The sequence below is a fragment of the Fundulus heteroclitus genome, chromosome 22 (assembly GCF_011125445.2).
Source record: "Fundulus heteroclitus isolate FHET01 chromosome 22, MU-UCD_Fhet_4.1, whole genome shotgun sequence".
Lineage (NCBI taxonomy): Eukaryota > Metazoa > Chordata > Actinopteri > Cyprinodontiformes > Fundulidae > Fundulus > Fundulus heteroclitus.
Genome location: NC_046382.1, coordinates 23,599,902 through 23,624,764, shown reverse-complemented (window position 1 = coordinate 23,624,764; position 24,863 = coordinate 23,599,902). Strand labels below are relative to the sequence as shown.

General features: G+C 41.1%; 2 protein-coding genes across 4 annotated transcripts; both read left to right on the top strand.

Moving 5' to 3' along the window:
• The first annotated feature begins 181 nt into the window (after window positions 1-181).
• Window positions 182-9,105, top strand: LOC105924876 (centrosomal protein of 55 kDa). 3 transcript variants are annotated; one of them, XM_036125900.1, is made up of 10 exons: window positions 182-428; window positions 2,191-2,355; window positions 3,033-3,152; window positions 4,024-4,095; window positions 4,265-4,415; window positions 4,667-4,775; window positions 4,845-5,037; window positions 7,740-7,814; window positions 8,081-8,203; window positions 8,605-9,105. In XM_036125900.1, the coding sequence occupies exons 2-10, from the start codon at window positions 2,203-2,205 to the stop codon at window positions 8,794-8,796; spliced, it is 1,188 nt and encodes a 395-aa protein (XP_035981793.1). In that variant the 5' UTR covers window positions 182-428; window positions 2,191-2,202; the 3' UTR covers window positions 8,797-9,105. The 3 variants fall into 3 exon arrangements, with proteins under 3 accessions (XP_035981793.1, XP_012716103.2, XP_021171158.2); XM_012860649.3 differs by having other exon boundaries at window positions 4,664-4,775; XM_021315483.2 differs by lacking the exon at window positions 7,740-7,814 and having other exon boundaries at window positions 4,664-4,775.
• Window positions 9,106-13,086: 3,981 nt separating this feature from the next.
• LOC105938669 (leucine-rich glioma-inactivated protein 1) lies at window positions 13,087-23,427 on the top strand. The gene is made up of 8 exons (XM_021307575.2): window positions 13,087-14,130; window positions 14,308-14,379; window positions 14,839-14,910; window positions 15,010-15,081; window positions 20,660-20,731; window positions 21,109-21,278; window positions 21,361-21,525; window positions 21,593-23,427. Exons 1-8 carry the CDS (start codon window positions 13,934-13,936, stop codon window positions 22,408-22,410), a joined length of 1,638 nt encoding a protein of 545 aa, XP_021163250.2. The 5' UTR covers window positions 13,087-13,933; the 3' UTR covers window positions 22,411-23,427.
• The last annotated feature ends 1,436 nt before the right edge of the window (window positions 23,428-24,863 follow it).

Genomic DNA, 24,863 nt, shown 5'->3' with positions numbered 1-24,863 from the left:
TTCTAACTCTATAACTGAACCAAATATGCTCATGCGATTTTTCTTTGTTATCATTATTATTGTATTACAACTTTTTAGACATAGACTGAGAGAAAAACATATATTTCTTTTATACATTCTGAGTCAGCGGCTGTTCAGTGAGCAACAGCGCCCCCTGGAGTCCAAATACCAAAGAGTCGCTGAACCTGCCGCCGCAAATTGAGCTCGTCCCCGCTGGACCTAAACCATCCCAAGTACTTGTCCTGCTTTGATTTAACTTTCCATTGAAGTTAACCTAAACAGAACGTCGTGATAAAACGTTGCTAAGAGGAAATAATTGTTGTTAAAACGGAAGTTATCGCGCCGAACGCCTGTATTTATTTATTTGGTTTTAAAAAGCAGAGGTCAGAAAAACAACGCCGCAGCTTGACAACTGCCAACATCCTCAGGTAATTTTAAATAAACCAATTTCAATAGATTATGTTTAATTGGGTGTGAAAAACATAAAAAAAAAAAAAACCAACAACAAAAAAAACTACATGGTAAAATTTCACCACAGCACCGTTAGCGTTAGCTTCATTTGTCCAGCTAGCTACGTTTTTTACACTACAGTCAGACCGACTTATGAACCAAGGGAAACAATTATAATTTAATTTTAACTGTAAAAACAAGTTTATCTATATGACAACTTTGCCTCTACTGGCTTGTAAAAATAGGCAAAAAATTATTTTGTTCTAGCTAATATCTCTCCCACAAACACATTCAGCTGCATGCTAGCCCAAGTTAACCAGGGCCAGTTTTAGACAAAGTTGTGTATAATATTCTTTTGTCTAGAAATATATTCAGTGCTGATTTTTTTTCCTTTTTAAAAGGTGAGCAAAGTTCAAACATGCCGGGGCTGGTTACTGGCATCAAAGTTTTTTTTATTATACCATTCATGGGATTTAAACTGATTTTAATGAGAGGAACGAGGAAAAGGCACTTGTAAATTTCAGCTAAATTTAGTGGGATTTTATCCTCGATTTTACTTGACTCTGTTTCAAAAATAAAAATAAATCTTATATATACATATTACTATAGCTGTAGCAATCAATATATTCTTTTATTTCAGCACCAGTAGAAATAAATGCTGCTTTTTAGGTTTTAAATAAAAGCAATTAGATCATGTTACACATTTTGGTTTTACATTTCTGTCTTTGTTTTGAGATAATGCTGTATTATTATTTTATATAAGATTATTATACTGTTAGAATCTCATCCCAACCCCTGCCTAAACTGCTAGTAATTAAATGATCGGTTAAGGAAGAAGAAAAAAGTAAAGTTGATGCAAATAGGAAAATTACAAAGTTGTGAAATATGTTTGTAAACCATAGTAAAAGAAAAGTCAAAACTCTTGTAAAATGTAAATTCTTTTTGAACATCTAAATACATCTGATTGCTTTACATCAGTGTTCTAGAGGAAATATATTATTGCAAAAGATCCTTAACAATGGAACAGGTCCATATAATTAGGAATAAAGTCTGACATAAGTATGATAATACAGCAGTAATAAGGGCCTTTAAGTGTATAATTGTTAATTGCCATTCATTTGGTGACAAATACTTTTAGCCAGCTCTATGTTTGCCATACAGGACCCTATCTTGTGAACATAAGGCAAGATGAGTTTGTTTGTATTGTAGATTTCAGCAACAAGGCAATTCAAAGTGCTTTACAGGATGAAATCATAAGAAAAATCACATAAAAAACGACATTGCTGTGACATAGTAAAGAAAACTTGGACTACAGAGTAAAATCAATGATGCTTCAGCTAAAGGTTTAAATAGAACACCCAAAGGCAACTTTAAACAAATGGGTTTTTGGCCTTGATTTTTTATTTTTATTTTTTTAAACAGGGTTTTAGCATTTTTGCCAGACTGGGAGTTTGTTTTAGATTAGTGGAACATGAAAACTGAATGCTGCTTCTCGATTTGTGATTCTGGTTCTGGGGAACCAAAGTAGACTTGAACCAGAAGACCTAAGGTGGTCTGAAAGCTTGATACAACAACTGTTCTTAAATATATCATGGTGCTAAGCCATTCAGTGATTTATAAACAAACTGAAGTGTTTCCCAGTCTATTTTTCGAGATACAGGGATCCAGTGTTAAGGACCTCAGAACTGGGGTTATGTGCTATACTTTGCAATTTTTTAACTGGCTCTAAACTTCTCTTAGGTGGTGAGAAAGATGGCAGCCTATAAATGTAATCGCTCGCTCAGGAAAAAGCTCAGCTCAGACCTTGTAAAGATCATCAGCAGCCTAAGGAAGGAGAATGTCTATCTGAAGAAGACTCTAGCTGAGGTGTCCCGTCATCACGCAGAACATAATAAGCTCGTGGAGGTGAGCACACAGCTAGGGATGGATGATAAGTTAATAACAATATATTGATTGCTAGACGAATATCAAAGCTAGAAAAAAAAGGGTGAATAAAAAGTTCAATAGAATAAGTTTCCTTTTGCATTCTAGCCTATAATGTATATATATATATATATATATATATATATATATACATTATAGGCTAGAATGCAATATATAATGTGTAAATATAATGTAAATTAATATTACAGTCATCACTTTCTCCCAACCAATCACAAATTCAAAGCCACGCAGTCACCAAGCGCCGTCCTTTCAAAGGAACAAAGAGCATGCTTTTTTTTGTCTTTTTTAAAAACTTGCAGGTTTAGTAAAAAGTTGGTTGAATAAAGGGTTGAGTTTGAATTCAGTGATTGTGTGTTCTGTATCTACAAAAATGTGGCAAAGCATCCGCATAAAATGGCCACGGTTGCACTTACAATATATGTTTTGAATTTGTTGATAATTATTTATATTGATCAAAGTGATTTCTATTCTATCGACATGCTTTTTTTTTTCTATATCGTCCATTCCTACACATAGCTGAGTTTTAGGTGTTGTTCCAAAAAACGGCTGCTAGCTTCAAGGGTTCTGCTATATTTCTATAGAATAGTAATGTTTTCCTTGACTTCTGAAACCACTTTTTTCTGTTGCCCTACCGACAGAGACTCCTGGCTCTGGAAACTCTGCGGCTGGAGAGTTGTCAGCAGCTTCCAACAAAGGATGAAAAAACATCTTCGTCCTCTGAGGATCTCTGCACCAAAGAGATGAACTCTGTGGACGGAGTGAGTAGGGGGGTTATGTAAAGGTGTATCCCGTTTTGCCAGAGATGTCAATAAACATTGCAAATAGGCTTTGGGCCATTAGGTGTCGATGAGGTGTCGCAGAAACTCAAGCTGGACTGAACCACGGGTTTATTTTATCGCATGTTAACACAGTGGATGAAAAAAGCTGTTTGCATTTTTGGAAACATGGCTGGTTTGTGTTGGGCAGGAAATGAGACCACGAAACGTCCGTTCAAGACTTTTCACATCTTTAATCTGACATATATGTTGGACGTTTCAACTGAGAAACAAAAAATCTGTTAAGGGAAAACACTTAAAAACACTACAAGGATTATCCATTACAAATACCGAACATATGAAATCTTAATTTTCTCCTCACATTAAGGTGAAGACTTTCTTTTTTTTTTAATGGGATTGTGAATTATCCTGAAAATACTTCAGCATTCAGGCAGTAAAATACAAAGTTCTGCTGCTTTCAGTTTTAATTTAGGAGATCCCTTGTCATACCTGGTTCAAACCACTAGATGGCAGCAGTTTCCCCTCTCTTGCATTTTTGGCCAATCACGTCTAATGGCTGTTCCTATTTTAATTTATTCTATTTTATTTTATTAAATTTTTCACTCAAGGGCGAGCCACCAGAATTGACGGAGACTCCTGGATAGGTGTCGAAACGTTTTCAGAAAGAACTGAACAAAGGTCCGGTGGCCTCCAATTTGCTGTTGCTATGACCCGGATAACTGTGAATTTGCACAGGAATCCAAATTTCCCTTTCTTTTTCTTTTTTCCCCAGTTACAGATGAAATGATGCTGATATCAGTGGTTGATTTTCAAATGTGGGATGCTCTGCTGTATGTATCTTTTTGTCTTGCAGGATTCCCCTTCAGAAAAAGAGGTTTCCTCCAATGACGAAGCTGTTTTACATCTTCAAAATAAGCTCAATGATGCAAGTGTTCCCAAACAAACTTTACTCGCTTTATTTATTGACGTAAAAAAAAAAAAAAAAAGGATGACTGTGTCCAATTCATTTTTCTCGCTGAGTGCTTCTTCATATCCTGGTGCAGCTGTCTTTTTGTGTTCTTCTTCTTATTATTTTTTTCATCCAATTCTTCAAGGCTTTGGAAAAGAACCAGCAGTGGCTGGAATATGACCAGCAGAGAGAGGCCTACGTGAGGGCAATTCTGGACAAAATGTTATGGCTGGAGAAGCAGCTGAATGAAGCCAATCAGGCCCACTCACAGCAGCACAATGAGGAGCATTCAGATGGTGAGGCAAAGGGACAGTGGGCAGCAAGCGCTCACCACTGATGCAACAGTGGGCAGCCCACTGTCACAACAAGTATTTTTAAGATATCAAGATTGTGCTGTAGTAGACCAGAGTATAGAGCCAATATCGCCATCTGCAACAGTTTGAAGATGATGTGGTTTAATAGTGCATGGAAAACACGTTTTAAGACGATGAACAGCGTTTTTCATCAGGTGTCTGTCTCCTAACTTGTGATTCGTTCCTTACAGAAGAGGCACCAAAAAAGAATAGGGAGCGCTTTGAAAGTTTCCTGAAGGAGGTGGATCTGCTTCATAAACAGGTTGAAGTGGTTCATCGGAAGCTGATCAGTGCTGAAGAAAGGTATGTGAGCTGGAAAATAACAACACACTTTCAGTCCTGCCTAGAACTTCATAAGAACGTCATAATTAGGTTCAGAGAAAGGGAGAAAGAGCTGGAGGCTCTCACACACCAGTTAAAGAGCGACACAGCAAGTAAAGGAAGCCCACAAGAAGAATGCAGCAACCCCGAGGAGGAGGAAGAACAACAGCTGAAGGAGGAGACTGAGGAGCTTCAAGCTCAGCTGAAGGAGGAGAAGCGAAGGTCTACCAGCTTTGAGCTGCAGGTACATTTTGATACCACACAATACAGCTTGTGCTTCACCTGAAGTTAGAGGCTTGAGGAACCAGGCTGTGTAATGTGGTGACTTATAACTGGTAGCCTGATATAGTATTGCCCCATCTTATGAGAGCACTCGGATTTGTAAAGTACCCAGATTGTTCCACGAAGGTTCTGGGTTAGTTATGTCAAGTAAGTTCAGGGAACGTACCCATTGTGTTCTGGTAAGGTACTTGGTGTGTTGCAGGAAGTTTCCATGTTAGAAGGAACCATATAATACGACCTGTTTGATGAAAGCACCTGGTATTATCTGAGAAATGTACCTGTAGGTTATGTAACACTACAAGGTAAGTCTAGAGAAAGTACTGAGTAGGTTTCAGGAACGTCAAAGTTCTGAGAAGGTACCTTTTATAAGTGCTGGAAAAATACTTGGTTCCACAAAGTTGCCTGATAAGTTCCAGGAAATTACCGTGTTATGAGTCAACTTACAATACAACCTGGTTCTTAAAAGTGTTATGTTAGTAACTTGAAAGAACCCTGTGAGTTCCCTTAAATATCTGATATGTTTAATAAAATTCCTGGAAAATTCGCATTAAGTTTATTAAAAGTACTGAGTCAGTTCCCAAAAATGACATTGAACGTTTCAAAAATGTTTTCGGCTAATCTTGGAAAATTACCAGAAGGGACCCAGTAGGGCTGGGTAATTTATCAAGAAAAAATATTGAGATTTTTTTAAAGAGATATTAGATGAGACGAGTTAATATTGAGATGGTCTACGCTGCGTTATAATTTTACCTTTATGTGTTCCAGTAGGTTTTTTTTCCCCAGCCATTTCTCATGTTTATCTTCAGCTGTTTGTTAAAACACGTGCCTGTGAGACATTTGGGATAAAGCTTTGATTCAGAGATGCCTTTTTTTTTTTGGTTTCTTTCTAAAAACAAAAACATATCAAGATAAATATTTTATATCAGCTTTCAGCCTAAAAATATCAGGACACTATTTTTGGTCCATAACACCCAGCCCTAGGACCCAGTAAGTTCCAGACGGTACGTTGTAGGGAAGTACTTGGTATGTTCTGGTGGGGCTGGACGGTATAGAAAAAAAGCATATCGATAAAATAGAACTCATATTGATCGAAATCGATAATCATTAAAAAATTCAAACCATATTTTAGATGCAGCTCCAGCCATTTTATGCTGTTGCTTTTTTTATAAAAGGACACGTGGCTGTGTCTCATTCCGCCTACTTCTACACTTCGAACACTTAGTTTTAAGTAGGTAGTGTAGATACCACAAAAAGTCAGTGCACTGAAAGTACCCGGGTGACCCCCTAAAAACGGGCACAAAATACAGTGTGTAACGATGGACCCTACTCGCACTAAACGGACGCCATCTTGACTACAAAGCGGAAAGGGAGGGGCTAAGGACGTCGGGAAGATGTTTCCATTTTGAAAATAATGGCGGACAATTCAGCCGAGACAGCCGGAGCTGCGACACCGCAATCATATAAATGTAAGTTATGGTGGTAATACGAGGCATTGTACTCGATAGGCGTTTGTAAAATACACGAACATACCTCATGTTCCGCCAATATTTGGAGGATCCTGCGTTGACGTCGGAGGCGATGTAATTTCAACATGCTGTGAATGTAAACGATTGTTGCTTTTATAAAAAAAAAAACGCCGGCATATATTTTTTGGCGGTCTGAAAATTTTTTTTTTTTTTTTTTTTTTTTTTTTTTTTTGTCCCAGTGTCCTGTCTAGCAATGTGGCAATAAAAATTGATATCTTAATGCCAAATAGAGCTCGACAGATTTTACTTTCACAAGTGGAGCAAACAGCTTTCGCCATAATGCTCCACTTGATTTGTGCGTGTAAATAGCTTTATTGTGATTCCTGCAGGGAGAATTTCAAATTATATGGACACTACAATGGGAAAGTAGGAGAGTAAAAGAAAAACAAGAAGAGAAAAAAAAAGAGAAAGAAGAGGTGAAAGAAAGAAGAGATAAAAGGAAGAGAATGATAAAACGTCCTCTGTCTGCTCCATCACCTGGAAAGAGACACAAAAAGAACAGCACAACCAACAGACATAAAGCAACAAATACAATCGTGTAACACCTTGATACCATTGCTAAATCATATGTATTATTATTATTTAAGCTGACATGTGTAATGTGATACCTGAAAAAAAAGTAAAAGAAAGTAAATAAATTATAGCCTTTCTGTATATAAGTGAACATTTAATACCTGGGACCCAGCACCTGTGGGAGATGTGAAAGTGCGCTAGTTTAGGTGAAAATTATCCAGAAGGAAATGGCTTGATAGTGATTGTGGAGAACCGAAGACCCACCTTCCCCGAGCACAGAGGCAGGCGTCAGGTGACCCATAACCCCGGACTCCCAAAGGGGCCCCCAAAGCAGTGCGCCCGAGAGGGGCCTTCACAGGAAATCTGCAACCTACTTGATAGGCTAGAATGCAAAAGGAAGAAAAACTGTTCTAAAAACTGTTCTGGTAAAGTTCCTGGTAAGTACTTCAAAAGTTTTAGAGACCACTTTAGGTAACCACTTGGTTTCTGGGATAGTAACCGTTAAATCCAAGGATGTACGGGTTGTTAATATGTATTGCCACCATAATCGGCCATGTTTCCATTCATGTGAGGATATGAAGCCCCTAAACTAGAAGACAAAAAAAGAAATCTGCTTGTTTCTCAGGCAAGCCTCTATCAGAGGTACATGTTAAACCATCACCATGCAGACCAGGAAAAGATTGCAGACCTAGAGAGACAGGTAGGACAGAAACGCTTATTTTCCACTTGCTGTTTCAGTTCTGATGTCTTTACTCAGAGTCGGCCCTCGTCCACACATCCACAGATTGATGACAATGTGTCGTTTAGTGCTTCCCTCCATGAAGTTATACTTATACAGAGATCCATGACATGGTTCTGAAAAGCAGTCTTCTGATATTGGTGAATGTTGGAAAAATGTGCGACCAGTAGCTCTACAGCTTAGCAGGTTTTTCTTTTTTTTTTCTTCTTTTTTTTTTTCAATCCCAGCTCAGGATTTCTTCACAAGACCTTGAGGACGCAAAGCGGGACTCTTCCTATTTAAAGAAGCAAATGCTCAGAATTCTGAAGAAGCTGCCAAAAACAAAAGGCAAAAACCCAAAACAGTCAAAGGTTTGGCACGAATACAGCGAGGAACACAGATATCAGTTCTTATCTGTGATGAAACTTAAAGCTGTATCAAAAATGTCTCCAGAACGCATTTGGAACAAATCAAAAAAATGGCTGCTCTTTGCTCAGCGGTCTGCTGCTACGCTAACTGCTTCTTGTTTGGGCTTGAAGTTGAAGACAGCAAAGCCTCACGCCGAACAGCCAAAGTTCTTATCAAAGTCAGATTTAGGTGCTCTATCGGTGGCTCTATAAGCTTAACTGCGACACTTTCATTACCGTCCTATAATCTTCTTTGTAAATTCAGTGCAGCTTTGAGTCTCACAGGATAAGAATTACAGATTCACCTAGAAGTCCTTTTTTTTTAAGCCAATCCTTAATCTGAAATGACGTTTGGTTTTATTCAGAGAGACCAGCGGGACGTCGGCGTATGTGAAGAGGCGAGCCCAGACCCCTGGATCCCCAGAGGCAGCCTGGCATCCCTCTCTCACAGCAGCGCGCTGGATGAAAGTTTCCTGGAGTGTCCCACCTGCCAGGCCGAGTACCCCGCCAGCCAGTACCGAGAGCTGCTAACGCACCTGGAGATGTGTCTCGAGTGAACCCACATAAGAAAGTTCACTTGTGTGTCTTTTGTTAGAAGGCCGCCGCACAGTGTGACCACAAGTTCAGGCTTTGTTCAAACTTTGGCTTCGCTGCCATGTTGTTTTCGCCCGCTATTCTGCGATGATTTAAGGTTGGAACAGAATTTTTTTGTAAGCCTTGTTTTGGTTTAAATAAATTACCTTTGAGATTTCTGTTGTTTCTTTGTGAAAACCCACGTGAACTAACTGGAAATCCCAGAATTTGTTTATATATTTGACAAAAACCTGAAAATGGGCTCTCTATAGCCCCTTAGTGGAAGGCTGGTTGACACGGCAGGATTTTTAGCCCAATTTTTACCCCGATCCTCCCCTTCTGAGAGGCACCGATTATCGCCATGTCTCTTAAGATACTCTTAAGAGACATTCGTGCCGTGTGTGGTGTGTTAGGAGCCATCAGGTCCGCTCGGTGGAACGTCTGGACCGCACTGACTCATGTTTTGAGTTTCTACCTCAGTTTAAGTTTCTGTTTTGGTTTAGTTATTCTCTTAATTTAACCGATTCTGTTATAGTTTTGGGTTTTGTTCCAGTTTGGGGTTTGTCTTGATTTGTCCTGAAACAGTTCAAGTTAACCTGTTTTCACCTGCCAGTCATTCAGTTCACCTCTCAGTAAACATCCTGTCTGTTTTCCTGTCCCTCCCCTTTCACCAGTCACCATCCCATCAGCTTCGGTTTACTTTCAGTCACTTCCCTTCTTTTGATTAGTTCCACCTGTTTTCTTTAATTAGTCTCTACTCCGTTCACCTGTTCACTCCCCTATTTATACGTGCTTCACTCCTCTGTTCCGGGCCAGATCATTTCCGTGCCTATTGGTGAATCCTGTTCTCTGTTCTTTTGCCTGTTGACCTGACCCGATTAGCCTCTGGATTTCTGAGCCAGCCAGACCCCTGATTTACCTGTTTGTTCTGACTGCCTGACCGGATCTGATTTTTGTTTATTGGAGCTTGCCTGTCCCCTGTTCTTGATTATTTAGTTTCACCATTCATCAGCTTTTAACTATTTTTTTTTTTTTTTTTGGACTCTGTTGTTCCATTTTTGGCTAGATGCCCATTTAAGTTCTGACTGTCCGTTATTTGTTTAATAAATTTCCTTTCTCTTCATCTCTACTTGCCTGGCTGAATACCGGATCCTGCAAATCCCGTTCGCGACACTGACCTCAACTTGGGGATATTCAACATTCAATATTCTTGCCCCACTATCCTGTTGAATGTGACATGCAGCCAATCAGAAAGCGAGGTGAGGGATTCCCGGAGAGAAAAAGACAAACTAACTCACTTCCAATTCAAAGTGCAACAAGAGTAGAGCCCCCGACCACGTCGTCTCCGTTTCTTTATCCAACGCCTTTTCTTTTTGACATGTTTTTTCTCTGTTAAAATCAGTCCACAAACTATCGCCATTGTTCTTCCTGGACTTCCATGTTTATTTACTCTGTACTCACATTGGATATTGAGAGGGTACGCCAGATTTCCCGTCAGATCTGAATGAGCTTAAGCAAAAGTTTGTATGTGGTGTGTTGAGCTCGCCCCCAGACCGGACACCACACACTACGAACAAACCTGTTTTATCTAAGATTTGACAATCGCCCGACTATGTTAGAATCCTGCCGCGTGAACCAGAGCCACAACAAAGTGAAGGCTAACACTACCATTCCCTCCTGTTTTCGCACCTCCAAGTTCCAAACGTGTAGTGCTTATAAAGTATGATTAATCATACACATACGTCCCAAATATTTTCCAGCTGGAGAAGTACATTAAGCCGGTAGAAAAACGAAGTCACGAGTCGCAGGACAGTCGCCCCAAATTCCACTGAAAGAATGGAGACGCACACTGTGGCCCATATATTTCTGGACACTCTGCTTTCCATTCTGCTGATGAATGATGACATTTATGAAACACCATCACTAAGCAGCGCAAACAATGAAGTCCAGTGTTCTCCATGTTCTGCCGCAGAACTAAAGTGAGAAAAACACTTTCTTTGCTCGGCTTCTCCAACCACTTCTTTTCTCCCTCTCTCTCCCTGAGAAGAAGGTTTCGTTCTTACTAAACAGCACACAAGCGCGCTAACTACGCCTTCCAGAACATGGCTCCGCTCCTCTAAACGTTCCTGCTTTCATTTCTACAGGCGAAATGATGTTATCGTGGCAAACTGGCACTGGGCATCTAATAGCGTAATCACATCAGGGACGCAGAGGCAGGAGGTGGACAACAGAGTGTATTTATTTAGAGACCTTTCAAAAAGCTTCTTCCCAGACGGATCTGGTGCATGCACAGCGGGTAAACATATTAATCCTACAGCTCTAATGGGATCTGAAGAATTATACGGCGAAGAAGACCTTATGGAGCTCCCAGGCGTCCCCTCTGCATGCATTTCTGGAAATTAAATCTTTTTAACATGGTGTTCTGCAGACAAGCAGAGAGGAACCCGACCACAAGGAGGGACACATCTCTGCTGGTTGTCTTCATGATTATAGCTTACAGATAATAATAGCCCACAAAATGTGAATGTTGCATACGGCCAATATAAAAAAAGCATTTTTCTATGCAGAATGTCAGCCTTCTAAAAAAAGCATGTCCATGTGCAGTAACGTATATGCACTATTTTAATTCTCGCGTTACATGGAGGGAATGGGCCCGGTGCTTTGCTTTACGTGTTAAGGAAGTCCAGGTTGGTTTTCTGGCGTCTGGTGCATCTCATGTTCCTCCCAACAATACTTCAGAGATCCAACAGGTATTGGTACTTTTTCTGCGTTTTGGCCGTCGCCAAGTCCTGGTGGGAAAAGAAAGCAGTGTCTCCCATAAAGCTTGTCAGCAGAGGGAAACACAAAGTGCTCAAGAATTTCCTGGCAGACTGCACCGCTGGCTTTGGACTTGATGTAACACAGAGGCCCGTCACCACCAGATATCTTTCTAAAAGAAAAAGTAAAAAAACAAACAAAACAGCTGGACTTTTTTCCGAAGTTTGAAGACGTTTCGCTTCCCATCCAGAAAGCTTTCTCAATTCAAATGTCTGGAGTAGTGTGGGGTTCCAAGCTTTATATTATTACAGATAACGTGCAAATTAAAACGTTGAAAACTTTCAACTTTCGAAAACTTACAACACAGCAATCGGGTTGATTCCTTCCAATTTTCACCTCTATCCTCGCCTCCATGCAGGTGATCACAACATCTCCCCTGTAAACCAGGCCAACGATGACCCTAACGACTCCCCAATTTCAAAAGGGTGGAGCAGTTTCGGTTTAATGTGCATGTTATCTAAGCCACAACAAGGCCTTTTTGGGCAATACTGTAGAATCTTCACCAGCACCAGATATCTTGGCCTCCTCAAATCAGCTCCTCGTGGAAACCTTTACACTGTATCTCACTCACCGTGGCTTCTGCGTTTACACACTCCGTCCCCCCCTCCGTTTCCCCCCAGACTTTAGGAGCACAATTTCTAAATGAAATGCCAAATCTGTAAAGAAGACTTTGGACAACTGATCACCCTCTTTCTTCTTAGCAACTGTGAGACCCTTCTGAAATTTCTGGAGTGGATAACCGAAGGAACAATAATGTTGTAGATCATGTCCTCAAGACTCAGGCTGTATTTCACGGCTTATGTTTTTGTTTTGTTTTTCAAAAAAAATCTTTCAAGAAGTTTGCTTCACAATCCTGTGAAGACTGTCCCGTGTTTATCTCTCTTGCTTGTGCACCTTCCTCTATCACACTGTTTCCTTCCACTCAACTTTCCCTTAATCTGTTTGGGTACAGCTCTCTGTAAGAAGCCACCTTTCATAGAAACGAGCTTTTCTGGTTTACCCTACTTATGGAGGGTGTCAGTGACCCATCCACACATAGTCTGCTGGGTGTAAGCAATTAAACAACCAAACAATTAAACATGTCTACTAAAAAAAAAACGCTTTTTTATTGGCTTTATATAATATTCTAATTCTCAAAAAATAAATAAATTGATAAGAACTGTTTTTTTTATTACCTGTAAGTCATAGCTATCAGAATGAATGCTTGAAATATCACTGTGTGTAACAATATGACTCATATGAGTCGGACTTTTTAGATTGAATTAGTGAAAGACGGGAACTTTCTGGTGATAATCTGACAGAGACATGGATTAGCAGACCGCGGGGCGTCTCCCATTAACAGATGTCTGGAGAACAGGTGGACTTCCCCACCATAGGCATTATATAATTATTATATTATGTCTATGTTCCCCCACACCCTTTAATTACTTACTGGCCGCAAACATTTTGCGTCTCCCAGTCACCATGGCAACCGGGTGGAAACCCGGAAATGCGCCAAAACATTTCCAATTTATCTGCCACGGTCGCGCGCAGGTCCAGCTATTTACCTGTAATTGAGGCTAATGGGTTCGTAACGAGGCGGTGTGCTGCAGGTGCATTTCCATCAGACGGCGGCGATCAATTTTAACCCGGTTTTGCAACCCGCTTCCCGCATAAACAGCTTAGGGAGCGTCTGCGCCACAATATAGGCACCGATCTGCTGGTTCGTGGCGGACTTTATTTTATAATGTACATATATGCTGGTGGTACATTTACTAATTGATTGACGAGAGGAGGAGGGGTGGAAATAACATCCACAGATCCGCGCTTGTCCATTGGGCGGAATCCTCCAGGCGCCTGTCAGTGAGCGGGTAGCGTTGGCTGAGACCATAGGCGTGGTTTTGGACAGAGATGCTCCGTCTGCTCCCGCTGGGATCCCCACCTGCCCTCACGCCGAGTCTGTCACAGCGCCAGCTGGCGTCCTCCTCTGCTCCACGCACCACAACACAACACACTTCTGACTACTTTTTCATCTGTGCCACACAGGAGACGCGCTCGTCGTGTTTTGTCCGGGCTGTGGTGTGATTGCAGATCAGAGGGGACTCCCGGTTCGATCGCCCTCCCATCCCCTCCCCAGATCGGCGGCGAAGAAGGCGCGAAGCCCCGTTTTGGTGGAGACAGCGAGGAGCGGACGGCGGTCGCTTGGCCTCCAGGCAGCAGCAGCGGCGGCGGCGGCGGCGGCAGGGGGAAGGAAGCACGGCGGAGACCCTGGTTCATGTGTAGGGCTGCTCGACGCGCAAGTCGTGCCCGCCGCGGTTCACCAGGATGGAAAAAACACGCAGAATACCCAGGAGATCGCTCTGGCTCGGCTTACTTGTGGCGGCGGCTGTTGCACTTTCCGCGGAGGGCAAGAGAGCCAGGCAGCAGCGCTGTCCCATGTCCTGCACATGCACCAAAGATAACGCGTTGTGCGAAAGCGCAGTGTCGATTCCTCGCAGCTTTCCCCCCGATGTCACATCTCTGTGAGTGGGTTTTAACCAGGGTATTGCTTTGTTATGAACATGTATGACCAGCGGCTTTACTGCTGCAGCAGCACAGCAATGCATTCCCAACGAACAGACTGCAATAACCATGACACAAAAAAAAATCTGCTGTGGAACTGAACAGTGTGTTTTTTTTGTCGCATTTTACTCCCACAGATCATTTGTCAAGTCGGAATTCACCGAGATCGCTAAGGAGAGCTTTATGCACACCCCCGCCCTGCATCTCCTGTGAGAAATCTCTCCTGAGCCTTTTAATGTTGCTGTTTGTTGCATGCTGTCATTTTCCTGAGAGCTTGATCAACGCCATGTTTAATTTCCCAAGACGTTTTCCTTCTGTTGCAACACTTTAGACTGATTGGACAAGAAAGCAAAAGAAACCTACACGATTACTTTTCCCTCACAGCTATCAGGATCCCTGCTGCTCTCAGCATGCATCCAAGTCTTGCCACATACATGTGTCTGTATGTGCCTGCTCACACAGATGTATTCCAGGGGATTTCCTTCTTTATCTGAGTCATACTTTGGCTCTGACTAAGCCCCTAAAAAGCAACTGTGTAAGACTGCCTGAAGGAATCCTCAAAATGCTTTAGTCAGTATTGTGAGGTGTTTTACGGTGGCATAGAGATGCGTTTTCTCAGTGTTGTGCTCTGACAGTAAAGTGACCAACACCGGGATCTCTCTGCACAGCCTGTTCACAGCAAACAACCTGGAATCTATCAACGAGGACGCCTTCCTTGGACTTCCCCATCTCGAATATCTGTGAGTTGATGTGAGAAATTGCATCGTTAACATTCCTTCTACTGGACAATTTGTCTTTCTTTGCTGATGCAGTTTACCCTACACCTTTTTTTATTTCAGGTTTATAGAAAACAACCAAATCCAGTCGATATCACCGTATGCTTTCCGGGGCCTGAAAACCCTGGTGCACCTGTAAGTACTTATGTTTCTGCAAAGAACGTAAAAACAAGATATGCGCGCATCAAACATACTATTAATAACATGTGTGTGTGTGTGTGTGTGTGTGTAGAGGGGGCCCATGACCCAATAAAATGCCGAGAAAGGTTATTACACTGTTTGTATTTTCCACAGAGACATTTCTCCAAGCAATGCGCAGCTGGTGAAATGATTAGAAAGCAAAATCTTAACATCCTTGCTACGTGACTGGCCAACACATTTACATGTTCTTATTTATTGTTGGCTTCCTGAATTTTCATATCCCTTGTACTTATACATTTACCTTGTTACATTTCTACATTTGACATGTTACAAACACAAATCTTTATGTATTTTATGGAGTCTATGTGATAGCTCAGCATAAAGCAGAGCATAAAAGAAATGGGGGAAAAATTATATTTTTTTTTTCAAATGAAAAGATGTAAAAACTCTGGAAAGCATCTGTATTTAGCCCCCCTAATTAGTGAACAGTCAATTTGTGTGTAATTTAATCTCAGTATAAATCCAGTTGTTCTGTGAAGGCCTCTGGTTTGCCAAAGGACATGAGTGAGCAGACCGCTTCATGCCAAAAGAGAAAGATCAGGGATGCAGTTGCAGATAAGTTTAAGGGTTAGAGTTGAAGTGGACACAGCAGATACGTGAATCAAGGTGCTCTGGCAACAAACACAATGGTAATGAACAAACTAGCCCCACAGTATAACATGCATCATGCTGTGTGGGCTGTGTTTCCTTCAGCAGGGACAGGGAAACTGATCAGAGTTGATGGGGAGATGGATGGAGAGAACTACAGACATATCTAGGAAAATAAAAAACTTGTCAGATGCTGCAGAGGATCTGAGCACTGTTTAAATGCCAAAGCCTAGCTGAGGATTGTTGCTGACCATGCTCCGGTGGAGTGGACGCTCATCTTCCTGCTGGAGAGCAACCCTAGAAATAAAGCAGCGCTACAGGGAAATGGCTTAAATCAAAATACATTCACGTTTTAGAACAGTCTTCACCTAAGTGTCTTATTCTTATATTAAAGTCCAATTGCAATTTGCCAGTTGGACAGGGAAGCTGTTTTGAGTTCACCACCAGCCTGAATACAGAGCAAAGCTGGAGGAGAATCTATGAGAGGCTGCAAAACATTTGAGCCTGGGGCTGAGGTTAGTCTTCGAGCAGGAAAACAGCCGTGCTTGTGCAGCCGGAGCTAAAATAGAACGGGTTAAATCAGGGATCTACAACCATTACCACCCAAAGAGCCATTTTTTCCCCAGTCCAGGTAATAAAACTTGCTTAGAGCTGTGAATGCATTGTTATGCTATCTTTTGAAAAAGACAACTTTTGATATCTACAATAGAATAATTGTTGTAATTTGTGAAGAACCACTGTTTTATTCTTTATTTTTCCCAACCTTAATGATAAGAAATACAGCTCTAAATGTATCAATGGTATTTTTAGTCTTAGTCTGTTGTGGATATTCCCTGCAATTATTCTCTGAAAAAAAAGGTTTACACTGGCATTTGTTATTATATCTACATTTTAAAACAATTGGTTGTCAATAATTTTTGCCAGTTATTAAAGCAGCACAGTGTAGCATTTAGCCACGGGTGCCGCTAGACTTGTAACTTCCAGGTTTAGTGCCCATGAAAGGAACTGGCAACACTGCACTGTTGCAAAAGTAAACAGTCTCTCTCCGCATTTTGAAATGTGATAGCAGACCACTTTGAACAAGCAGATTGACAAGTCATGGAGTGACTTTAAAGACAAGGCCACATTCACCCCTCTGGCTTAAATCCTACATCAGAGAACCAAAATAAGTCTGATTAGGTACGTGTCATATCTGGGGTTTTTTTTGTTAGGCAGTCTGAGCTCAGACTGCCGTAACCTAGAACGGGTCACACGATCCATTCAGCGATGGATCTGACCGTCAAAAGTTACATAGCCGAGTTTCTGAGAAGGGTAGCCCCAGTGGAACAGCCATATGCATCATGTGCTGTATATTGACCTGAAAAATCATTTAATATATCTCAAATTAAGCTAATGCTTAGGTCAAAACTTACACTGTGCTGCTTTAAGTATATGCTTTGTGAATAGTCCAAAGACCCACTTGTGGCTCTGGAGCCATAGTTTGCAGACACCTGGGTTATATTGAAGCGTATTCATGCTATATAATAGCCTACTCAAATTCGAGAACTAACTCCAACAGAGCATTAGAGGCAGGGTTTGAAAATCGATGTTTACAGATGCTCTTCATCCAATATCTAGAGCCATTTTCTGACAGGAATTGGAATACATTTCCATCTCTAAATGTGCAAAGCTTGAATTAGTGTAAAGCTAGGTGGCATCAGTGAAGAACATGAAAAAGATAGGGTCAGATGGATCAGATTACTCACTGTGTCGACCTCTGAAAAGGAAAAGCCAAAAAAAGAAATAATGTGCAAAACTGGCAGACATATCCCTCAGAGTTGTAGCTGTAATTGCAGGGGAAGGTGTTACCGATTCAGGGGCGGTGAATACAGATGCACAACACATTCTAAAGGTGTTTTTTTTTTTTGTATAACCTAAGTCTAAGCATTATTTTTCTTCAACTACTCAATAATGCAGTACACTGTGTGACTCTGTCACATACAACCCTAATAAAATGTATTTGAGTTTGAGGTTGCAATCTGACAAAATGTGGAGGAGTTCCAGGGGTTTGAATACTTTTCCAAGGCACTGTACACTCACCTGGTAGAGTAAGGTTCAGGTTGACTTGATGGCTTCATGCAGTTGTTTTTCAATTAAATAAAAATGTATTTTATTTATATAGCGCCAATTCACAACACGTCATCACAAGGAACTTTACAAACTCAAATTCAATCAAATCATACCAAATGATCAAAAAGTTTCCTGTCTAAGGAAACCCAGCAGATTACATCAAGTCTTGACAGGCAACATTCACTCCTCCTGAAAGAGCGTAGTGGCACAGTGGACAGCCGTCTACATTGTCCATGGCTTTGCAGCAATCCCTTATACTGATCATGCATGAAGCGACAGTGGAGAGGAAAACTCCCCTTCAGCAGAAAGACAGAACCTCCAGCAGAACCAGGCTTTAGTAGGTTAATTCAAATTTTGCCGTTTCCATCAATCCCCTGTAATGTGATTCTTCAAAATGCTCATTAAAAAATGTTGATGGAAACATGACTATTGATCCAGGAATCTTTTCTATGTTAAATGGTAATAGCGGATGATCTGCCCCACTGGATAGAGTCACAGCTAACAGAACACCAGACCTGATGTACCTGCTATAAAAAAAAAGAACAAAAAGTTAAAAGTTGAAATAACAAATAATGCCAGTTGGAGAACAGTAGGAGAACTCAGCAGAGCGAGATAGATAGATCTAGATGTGCTCTACCAGCCTGTGCCTTTAGCAGCATAACTACAGAGATAACTCAGGATAACCTAAGCCACTCTAATTACAAGCTTTATCAAAATGGAAAGTTTTAAGATTAGTCTTAAAAGTAGACAGGGTGTCTGCCTCACAGACCAAAACTGGGAGTTGGTTCCACAGGAGAGGAGCCTGATAGCTAAAGGATCTGCCTCCCATTCTACTTTTAGAGACTCTAGGAACCACCAGCAGACCTGCAGTCTGAGAGCGAAGTGCTCTGTTAGGAACATACGGGGTAATCAGAGCTCTGATATATGATGGAGCTTGATTATTAAGGGCTTTATACGTTAGAAGAAGAATTTTAAATTCTGTTCTTGATTTAACAGGAAGCCAGTGAAGGGAAGCTAAAATAGGAGAAATATGATCCCTCTTGTTGATTTTCATCAGAACTCTTGCTGCAGTATTTTGGATCAGCTGAAGGCTTTGAACTGCATTTTGAGGACTTTCATTTTTTTTTTCTGCTTTTATTACCAACGACCAATTTAATGCCATCCAGATTACGTGATTGATTAAGAAGTTTATTTTTTAAGAACTCTGGTCCAAAGATGACTTCTGTCTTGTCAGAATTTTAAAGCAGAAAATGTAAAGTCATCCAGGTTTTGATGCCATCAAGACATACCTGTAGTCGAAGTAATTGATTTGATTCGTCAGGATTTATGGATAAATATAGCTGAGTGTCATCAGCATAACAGTGAAAATTAATCCCAAACTGTCTGATAATTTTACCAATCGGAAGCATATATATATTTATATTTCAGATTTGTCAGCTACACAACTGCAACGAATAACCCCTATGCATTCAGCACTTGGTTGGGTCTCCTTTTGTATGAATTACTGCATCAGTGAGGCGTGGCATGGAGGCGATCAGCCTGTGGTTCTGCTGAGGTGTAATGGAAGCCCTGGTTGCTCTGATTGGTGCCTTCAGGTCATCTGTATTGTTTGATCTTGTGTCTTTCATCTTCTTCTTGAAAACAGCCCGTATATCTTCTATGGGTCAGTTGGCTGGCCAATCAAATGAGACAGGTCATGGTTATTGAACACATGATTTGGGTTTTTTCATTATCTTTGGCAGTGCGGGCAGGTGCCAAGTCCTGCTGCAAAATGAAATCAGCATCTCCATACAGCTTCTCTGCAGAGGGAAACATGAAGTGCTCTAGAATTTCCTGGTAGATCTCTGCATTGACTGTGGACTTCAGTAAACATAGCGGACCAACACCAGCAGTCGACATGGCACCCCAGACCTTCACTGATCATGGAAACTTTTCACTAGATTACAAGCAAGGTGGATTCTGGGCCTCTTCATGCTTCTCCCAGACTTTGGAATCTTGATTTCCAAATTAAATGCAAACTTTACTTTTATTTGAAAAGAAGACTTTGAACAAGAGCTGCACAATATATTGTGAATATATTGGCATTCCAATATGTATGTGCAATGTCAATATCACAAAGGCAATAATTGAGGCCTGAAATAGTTCAATTATCATGAACTTGGATTATTTTATTTTTTTTAATGTGATATTTAACCTGTATAGGACAGAGTCTCACGGCAGTGAACGCTTAAATGGGACGCAATGCCATTGCCTAAACTTCTAAAAGGCACAAAGTGTAAGATGCACAGATTAAAGAGAGAAAAGATAGAAGCATATACTTGAACTGATATTGTCATTACAATATTTACCAATATTATTGCCACTAGAAGATTTTCTAACATCATGCAGCCCTACTTTGGATCAACGAGCAACAGTACAGTTCATTTTTTCCTTAGCCCAGGTAAGATGCATCTGACGTTGTCTGGGGTTCAGGAGTGGCTTGATAAGAGAAATATGACATTTACTTTCTGAAATGAGTGACAACAAATATTAAACTTTTTCATGATTTTCAAAATTTTTGAGTTGTACCTGTATTATTTATATATATATATATATATATATATATATATATATATATATATATATATATATATATGTATATGTGTTTTTTTTTTGTTTTTTTTTAAGTGAAATTTTTAATGAAAAATATCATTTGTGTTTAAGATTTAGCTTGTACAGTCTAGTCTCTAAAAAACATTACTTTATGATGAGAGAAAGATGTAAGTGGACTTTAAATTAACTGGTGATGGAAATATGTTTTTTCCCCCTTCTTCAGGAGCTTGGCCAACAACAATCTAGAGACTCTCCCCAGAGATTTGTTCAACGGTCTGGAGGCCTTAACAAAAGTGTAGGTATAATTTGTGTGTCAAAGACCGATGTTGTACGATGAATGATCAGCTGTCTGAGCAACCTTCTATTTCTAGAACCACACATCATTTACTGCTCCTCTTCTGCCGAGGTTTGACAAATGCGTGGGCAGCTGAAGCTTTTAGCACCATTAATATTGCATGCATTAGAATGAGAGAGAAAGTCAGCAGTGAGCCTGCAGGTCATTATCCGGGGAGGATGATCAGTCTTCCTTGATGCCGAAGAAGCCTCAAAGTGAAGATGTGAGACAGAGAGAGAGAGAGAGAGCCACCATCTGGAGCTTTAGAGCGTTAAACTCAGTGTAGAACTGGAGGAGTGAAGCTTACAGCTTTTCACACAATGGTTTTGTCCCCTCAGAGACTTGCGTGGGAATCACTTCATGTGTGACTGTAAGCTGAGGTGGTTAGTGGAGTGGATATACAGCACCAATGCCACCGTGGACCAGATCTACTGCAAAGGCCCGTCCTCACAGCTGGACAAGAAGATCAACGGCCTGTCGCCTCAGTCCTTCGACTGCATCACCACAGGTGGAGGGTTGAGTCCTCACATTTGTCCTTCGCTGAGGATTTGACAGCTTCTGTAAAGCGTTTTTGTCTGTTTCTCGTGCAGAGTTTGCGCCCTACCAGTCCCTGAAATTTGAATCCATATCGGTGGAAGCGTTTTCTTTCAGGAACGATCAGTATGTCGTCTTTGCCCAGCCATTCATGGGGAAGTGCGGCTTCCTCGAATGGGATCACGTCGAGATGAACTTCAGAAACTTTGACGATATTGACAGTAAGTAAGGTGAACTAGCGACGTAACTACAACTAAAACTGGCATTAAAATACGAATGTTGTTTCAGGTACATCCACTGTTATCTGCAAACCTCTAGTCATCGACAACCAGCTGTTCATCGTCGTGGCTCAGCTGTTCGGAGGCTCCCACATCTACAAGCGGGACACCTCTGCCAACAAATTCATCAAGCTCCAGGGCATCGACGTCCTGAAAATCCGCAAGCCAAATGACGTCGAGACGTTCCGCATCGATGGCGAGTCCTTCTTCGTCATAGCAGATAGCTCCAAGGCCGGCTCCACCACCATCTACAAGTGGAACGGAAACGGCTTCTACTCCCACCAGTCCCTCCACGACTGGTACCGCGACACCGACGTGGAGTACCTGGAGATCTCCTCCAAACCTCACCTGATCCTGTCCAGCAGCTCCCAGAGGCCCGTCATCTACCAGTGGAACAAAGCCACCAAGCATTTCGACAGACGAACCGACATCCCGGAGATGGAGGACGTTTACGCCGTGAAGCACTTTCAGGTCAGATCCGACCTCTACATCTGCCTGACGCGCTTCATCGGCGACTCCAAGGTGATGCGCTGGGACGGGGCCCTCTTCAGAGAGTTACAGACCATGCCTTCCCGAGGCTCCATGGTGTTCCAGCCCTTCACTGTGGGCAGCTGGCAGTACGCCATCCTGGGCAGCGACTACTCTTTCACCCAGGTGTACCGCTGGGATGCCAAGAAGGGCGAGTTTGTTCGCTTCCAGGAGCTGAACATTCAGGCGCCGAGGGCCTTTTCTCCAGTTTCCATTGACAACCGGCAGTTTCTGCTGGCCTCCAGTTTCAAAGGGAAGACTCAGATCTACGAGCATTTAATCATTGATCTGAGCAATTGAGAGATTGTTCCGTTTTTGTTTTTTAAATCTATTGAATGGTTAGTTATTTTTGTGATCTTTTTGTGTACAAGAAGAAGTCTGTAATAGCAGATGGAGCGCTGAACTCATATTTATGGTCCTACCTTTAGAAATTTATATTCATTTATTTTTAAACTATCACAATCTCTGCATGATAACTTTAAAGATAAAAAGTATATGTTTCTTAACCCAAATATTTGTCTGAGAGGCATGCGTCTTAGGTTAAGGTTAGATCCGACAGTTTCTCAAGTCGCTGATGCATGAAGGGCCAGAAGCGGGCCTTCGGTAACCCAACAAATCTTAAATTGGCCTTAAATAGTTTATAACAATTTGTGATCAAGCTTTTAGAATATTTAACATAGTTTATATTGTTATTCTCTATGAAGTAAGGATTTACAGAAGATAACCAGACTTTTTAAACTGTTAACACGTTTTAACTGAACAAATCTGCCAAAACGCAATGTTTACATTTTACTGTCTTTCCACTTGTACGCTACAAAAGATTTGTAAATGATGCTTTTGTAAGTTTAGAGAGGGTCCAAGGCAGATAGTTGCATTTGTTCCAAGATGATTTCATTTTGTTGTGCATAAAATTTAAGAAAAATTATATACAGGAGCTTTCAACACATTCCTAATTCTTTCCTGCCACTTTAGCCCATTCTTAAAGTTTGATAGCAGAAGTTTACTTTGAAGTGGCCAGACTTAAAGTATGGAGCTAAACCAACAGTACGGAAGGATTCATCTATTGGCGGATAGATGGTTAACTGGATGGTGGGCAAAACCGGCATGCAGTTGAATGCATGGAAGGACGGTCAACTGAATGGATGACAAAAGGTTTGGCAAATAGAACTGCAAATGGACAGACGGTTGAATAATCATGAGCAAACAGATGGAAGGACAAAGGGAATGAATGTACTTATAGGATGAATGATGGACAGACTGAAAGATAAAGAGACAAACGGATGGACTTTGAAACAATGAAACTGGTAAAAAAAAAAAGTAAGTACAAATTTTTCTGGCGTCAGCTCTGCTGTTCTGTTTCCACCTAGACCTCTGAATCATATATATATATATATATATATATACATTTTCTAACATGTCTATCTCTTGTGGGGTCACGAGGGATGCTGGTGCCTATCTCTAGCTGTCAATGGGCGAGAGGCAGGGTACACCCTGAGCAGGTGGCCAGTCTATACTGTGTGTGTGTATATATATATATATATATATATATATATATATATATATATATATATATATATATATATATATATATATATATATATATATATGTATACACACACATGCATACATACATGTTGAGAGTCTCCCTGTATATCCTTGAAACTTCCACTTTTATTGTTAATGGTCTGTAAAAGTGTTTAAAGTATTTCTCAGTTTTTCATAACTGACAACTATCTGAACTGTTTTCATCCTCTTTAAAAAAAAAAGGCACTGAAATGAAAAAAAGAGACTACTGTTCATATTCTTCAACTATCATGTGCGCAAAATACATAATTTGTGTCTTGACTTAGAGGTATTTTATGTTATTTACAGTCAATAAAAGAGTTACTTCATCTGAGCTTTGTGCATGATATAACTGGAGTGTGACATCCCGGAGTTGAAGAAACCATCATAAACTTGCTTCAATGAACCCACTGTCATTTAGACAGGGCAGACAGCTCTGTGAGGAACATGTTATTTGATTTCTCCAGTGCGTTTTACACAATTCAGCCTGATTTGCTTTGTCAGAGACTCCAAAAGACTCATGTGGAGGCCTCGACAATAACCTGGATCAGAGACTACCCGACAAAAAACACTGTACTCTCACCGTTCATTTTCACTCTTTACACCTCAGACTTTCAGTACAAGACAGACTCCTGTCATCTGCAGAAATTCTGATGATGCATCAGAGATGGACAGGGAGCTGAGCACATGGAGCTGGCATGGTGTAGAAATACTCATTCGGAATGTGGATAAAACAAAGGAGATGGTTGTAGATTTCAGGAGAAACAGGAACAGGACCAACATGATTACCATACTGGGAGACGAAGCGGAGGTGGTGGAGGAGTAGAAACACCTCAGTGTTGACTTCCTGAGGAAGCTTAGGTCCTTCAGGGCTTGCAAAAGGATGCTGCAGTTCTTCCATCAGTCTGATGTGGAGAGTGTGATCTCTTAACCTGACCCTAGCCAATTGAATTTCGCTCCGCCTAGCTCCACTCATCCATCTGGGACAGATCCATAGGAATGGCGTTTCAGAAGGCTGGGCCTTATCAAAAATCCTTGCATATGATTGGATAAGCCACTTGTCTGTCATCTTTATCGATGTGCTATTTCAACCACTCACACCAAAGCCAATCCGTGACCCGTGTGAGAGCGACTCCGGAAAAAAAAACTTGCCAAATCCGGTCGGGAGAAGGGCGAAAACATCGTTTCCT

Bases quoted from the DNA above. Each gene is read 5' to 3' on its own strand.
- LOC105938669 (XM_021307575.2), top strand. From the start codon at position 13,934: ATGGAAAAAACACGCAGAATACCCAGGAGATCGCTCTGGCTCGGCTTA. The intron at 14,380-14,838 runs GTGAGAAATCTC...CTCTCTGCACAG, and splicing joins ACCCCCGCCCTGCATCTCCT to CCTGTTCACAGCAAACAACC. The intron at 21,526-21,592 runs GTAAGTAAGGTG...ATGTTGTTTCAG, and splicing joins AAACTTTGACGATATTGACA to GTACATCCACTGTTATCTGC.
- LOC105924876 (XM_012860649.3), top strand. From the start codon at position 2,203: ATGGCAGCCTATAAATGTAATCGCTCGCTCAGGAAAAAGCTCAGCTCA. The intron at 4,096-4,264 runs GCAAGTGTTCCC...CAATTCTTCAAG, and splicing joins TTCAAAATAAGCTCAATGAT to GCTTTGGAAAAGAACCAGCA. The intron at 4,416-4,663 runs GTGAGGCAAAGG...CGTTCCTTACAG, and splicing joins CAATGAGGAGCATTCAGATG to AAGAGGCACCAAAAAAGAAT.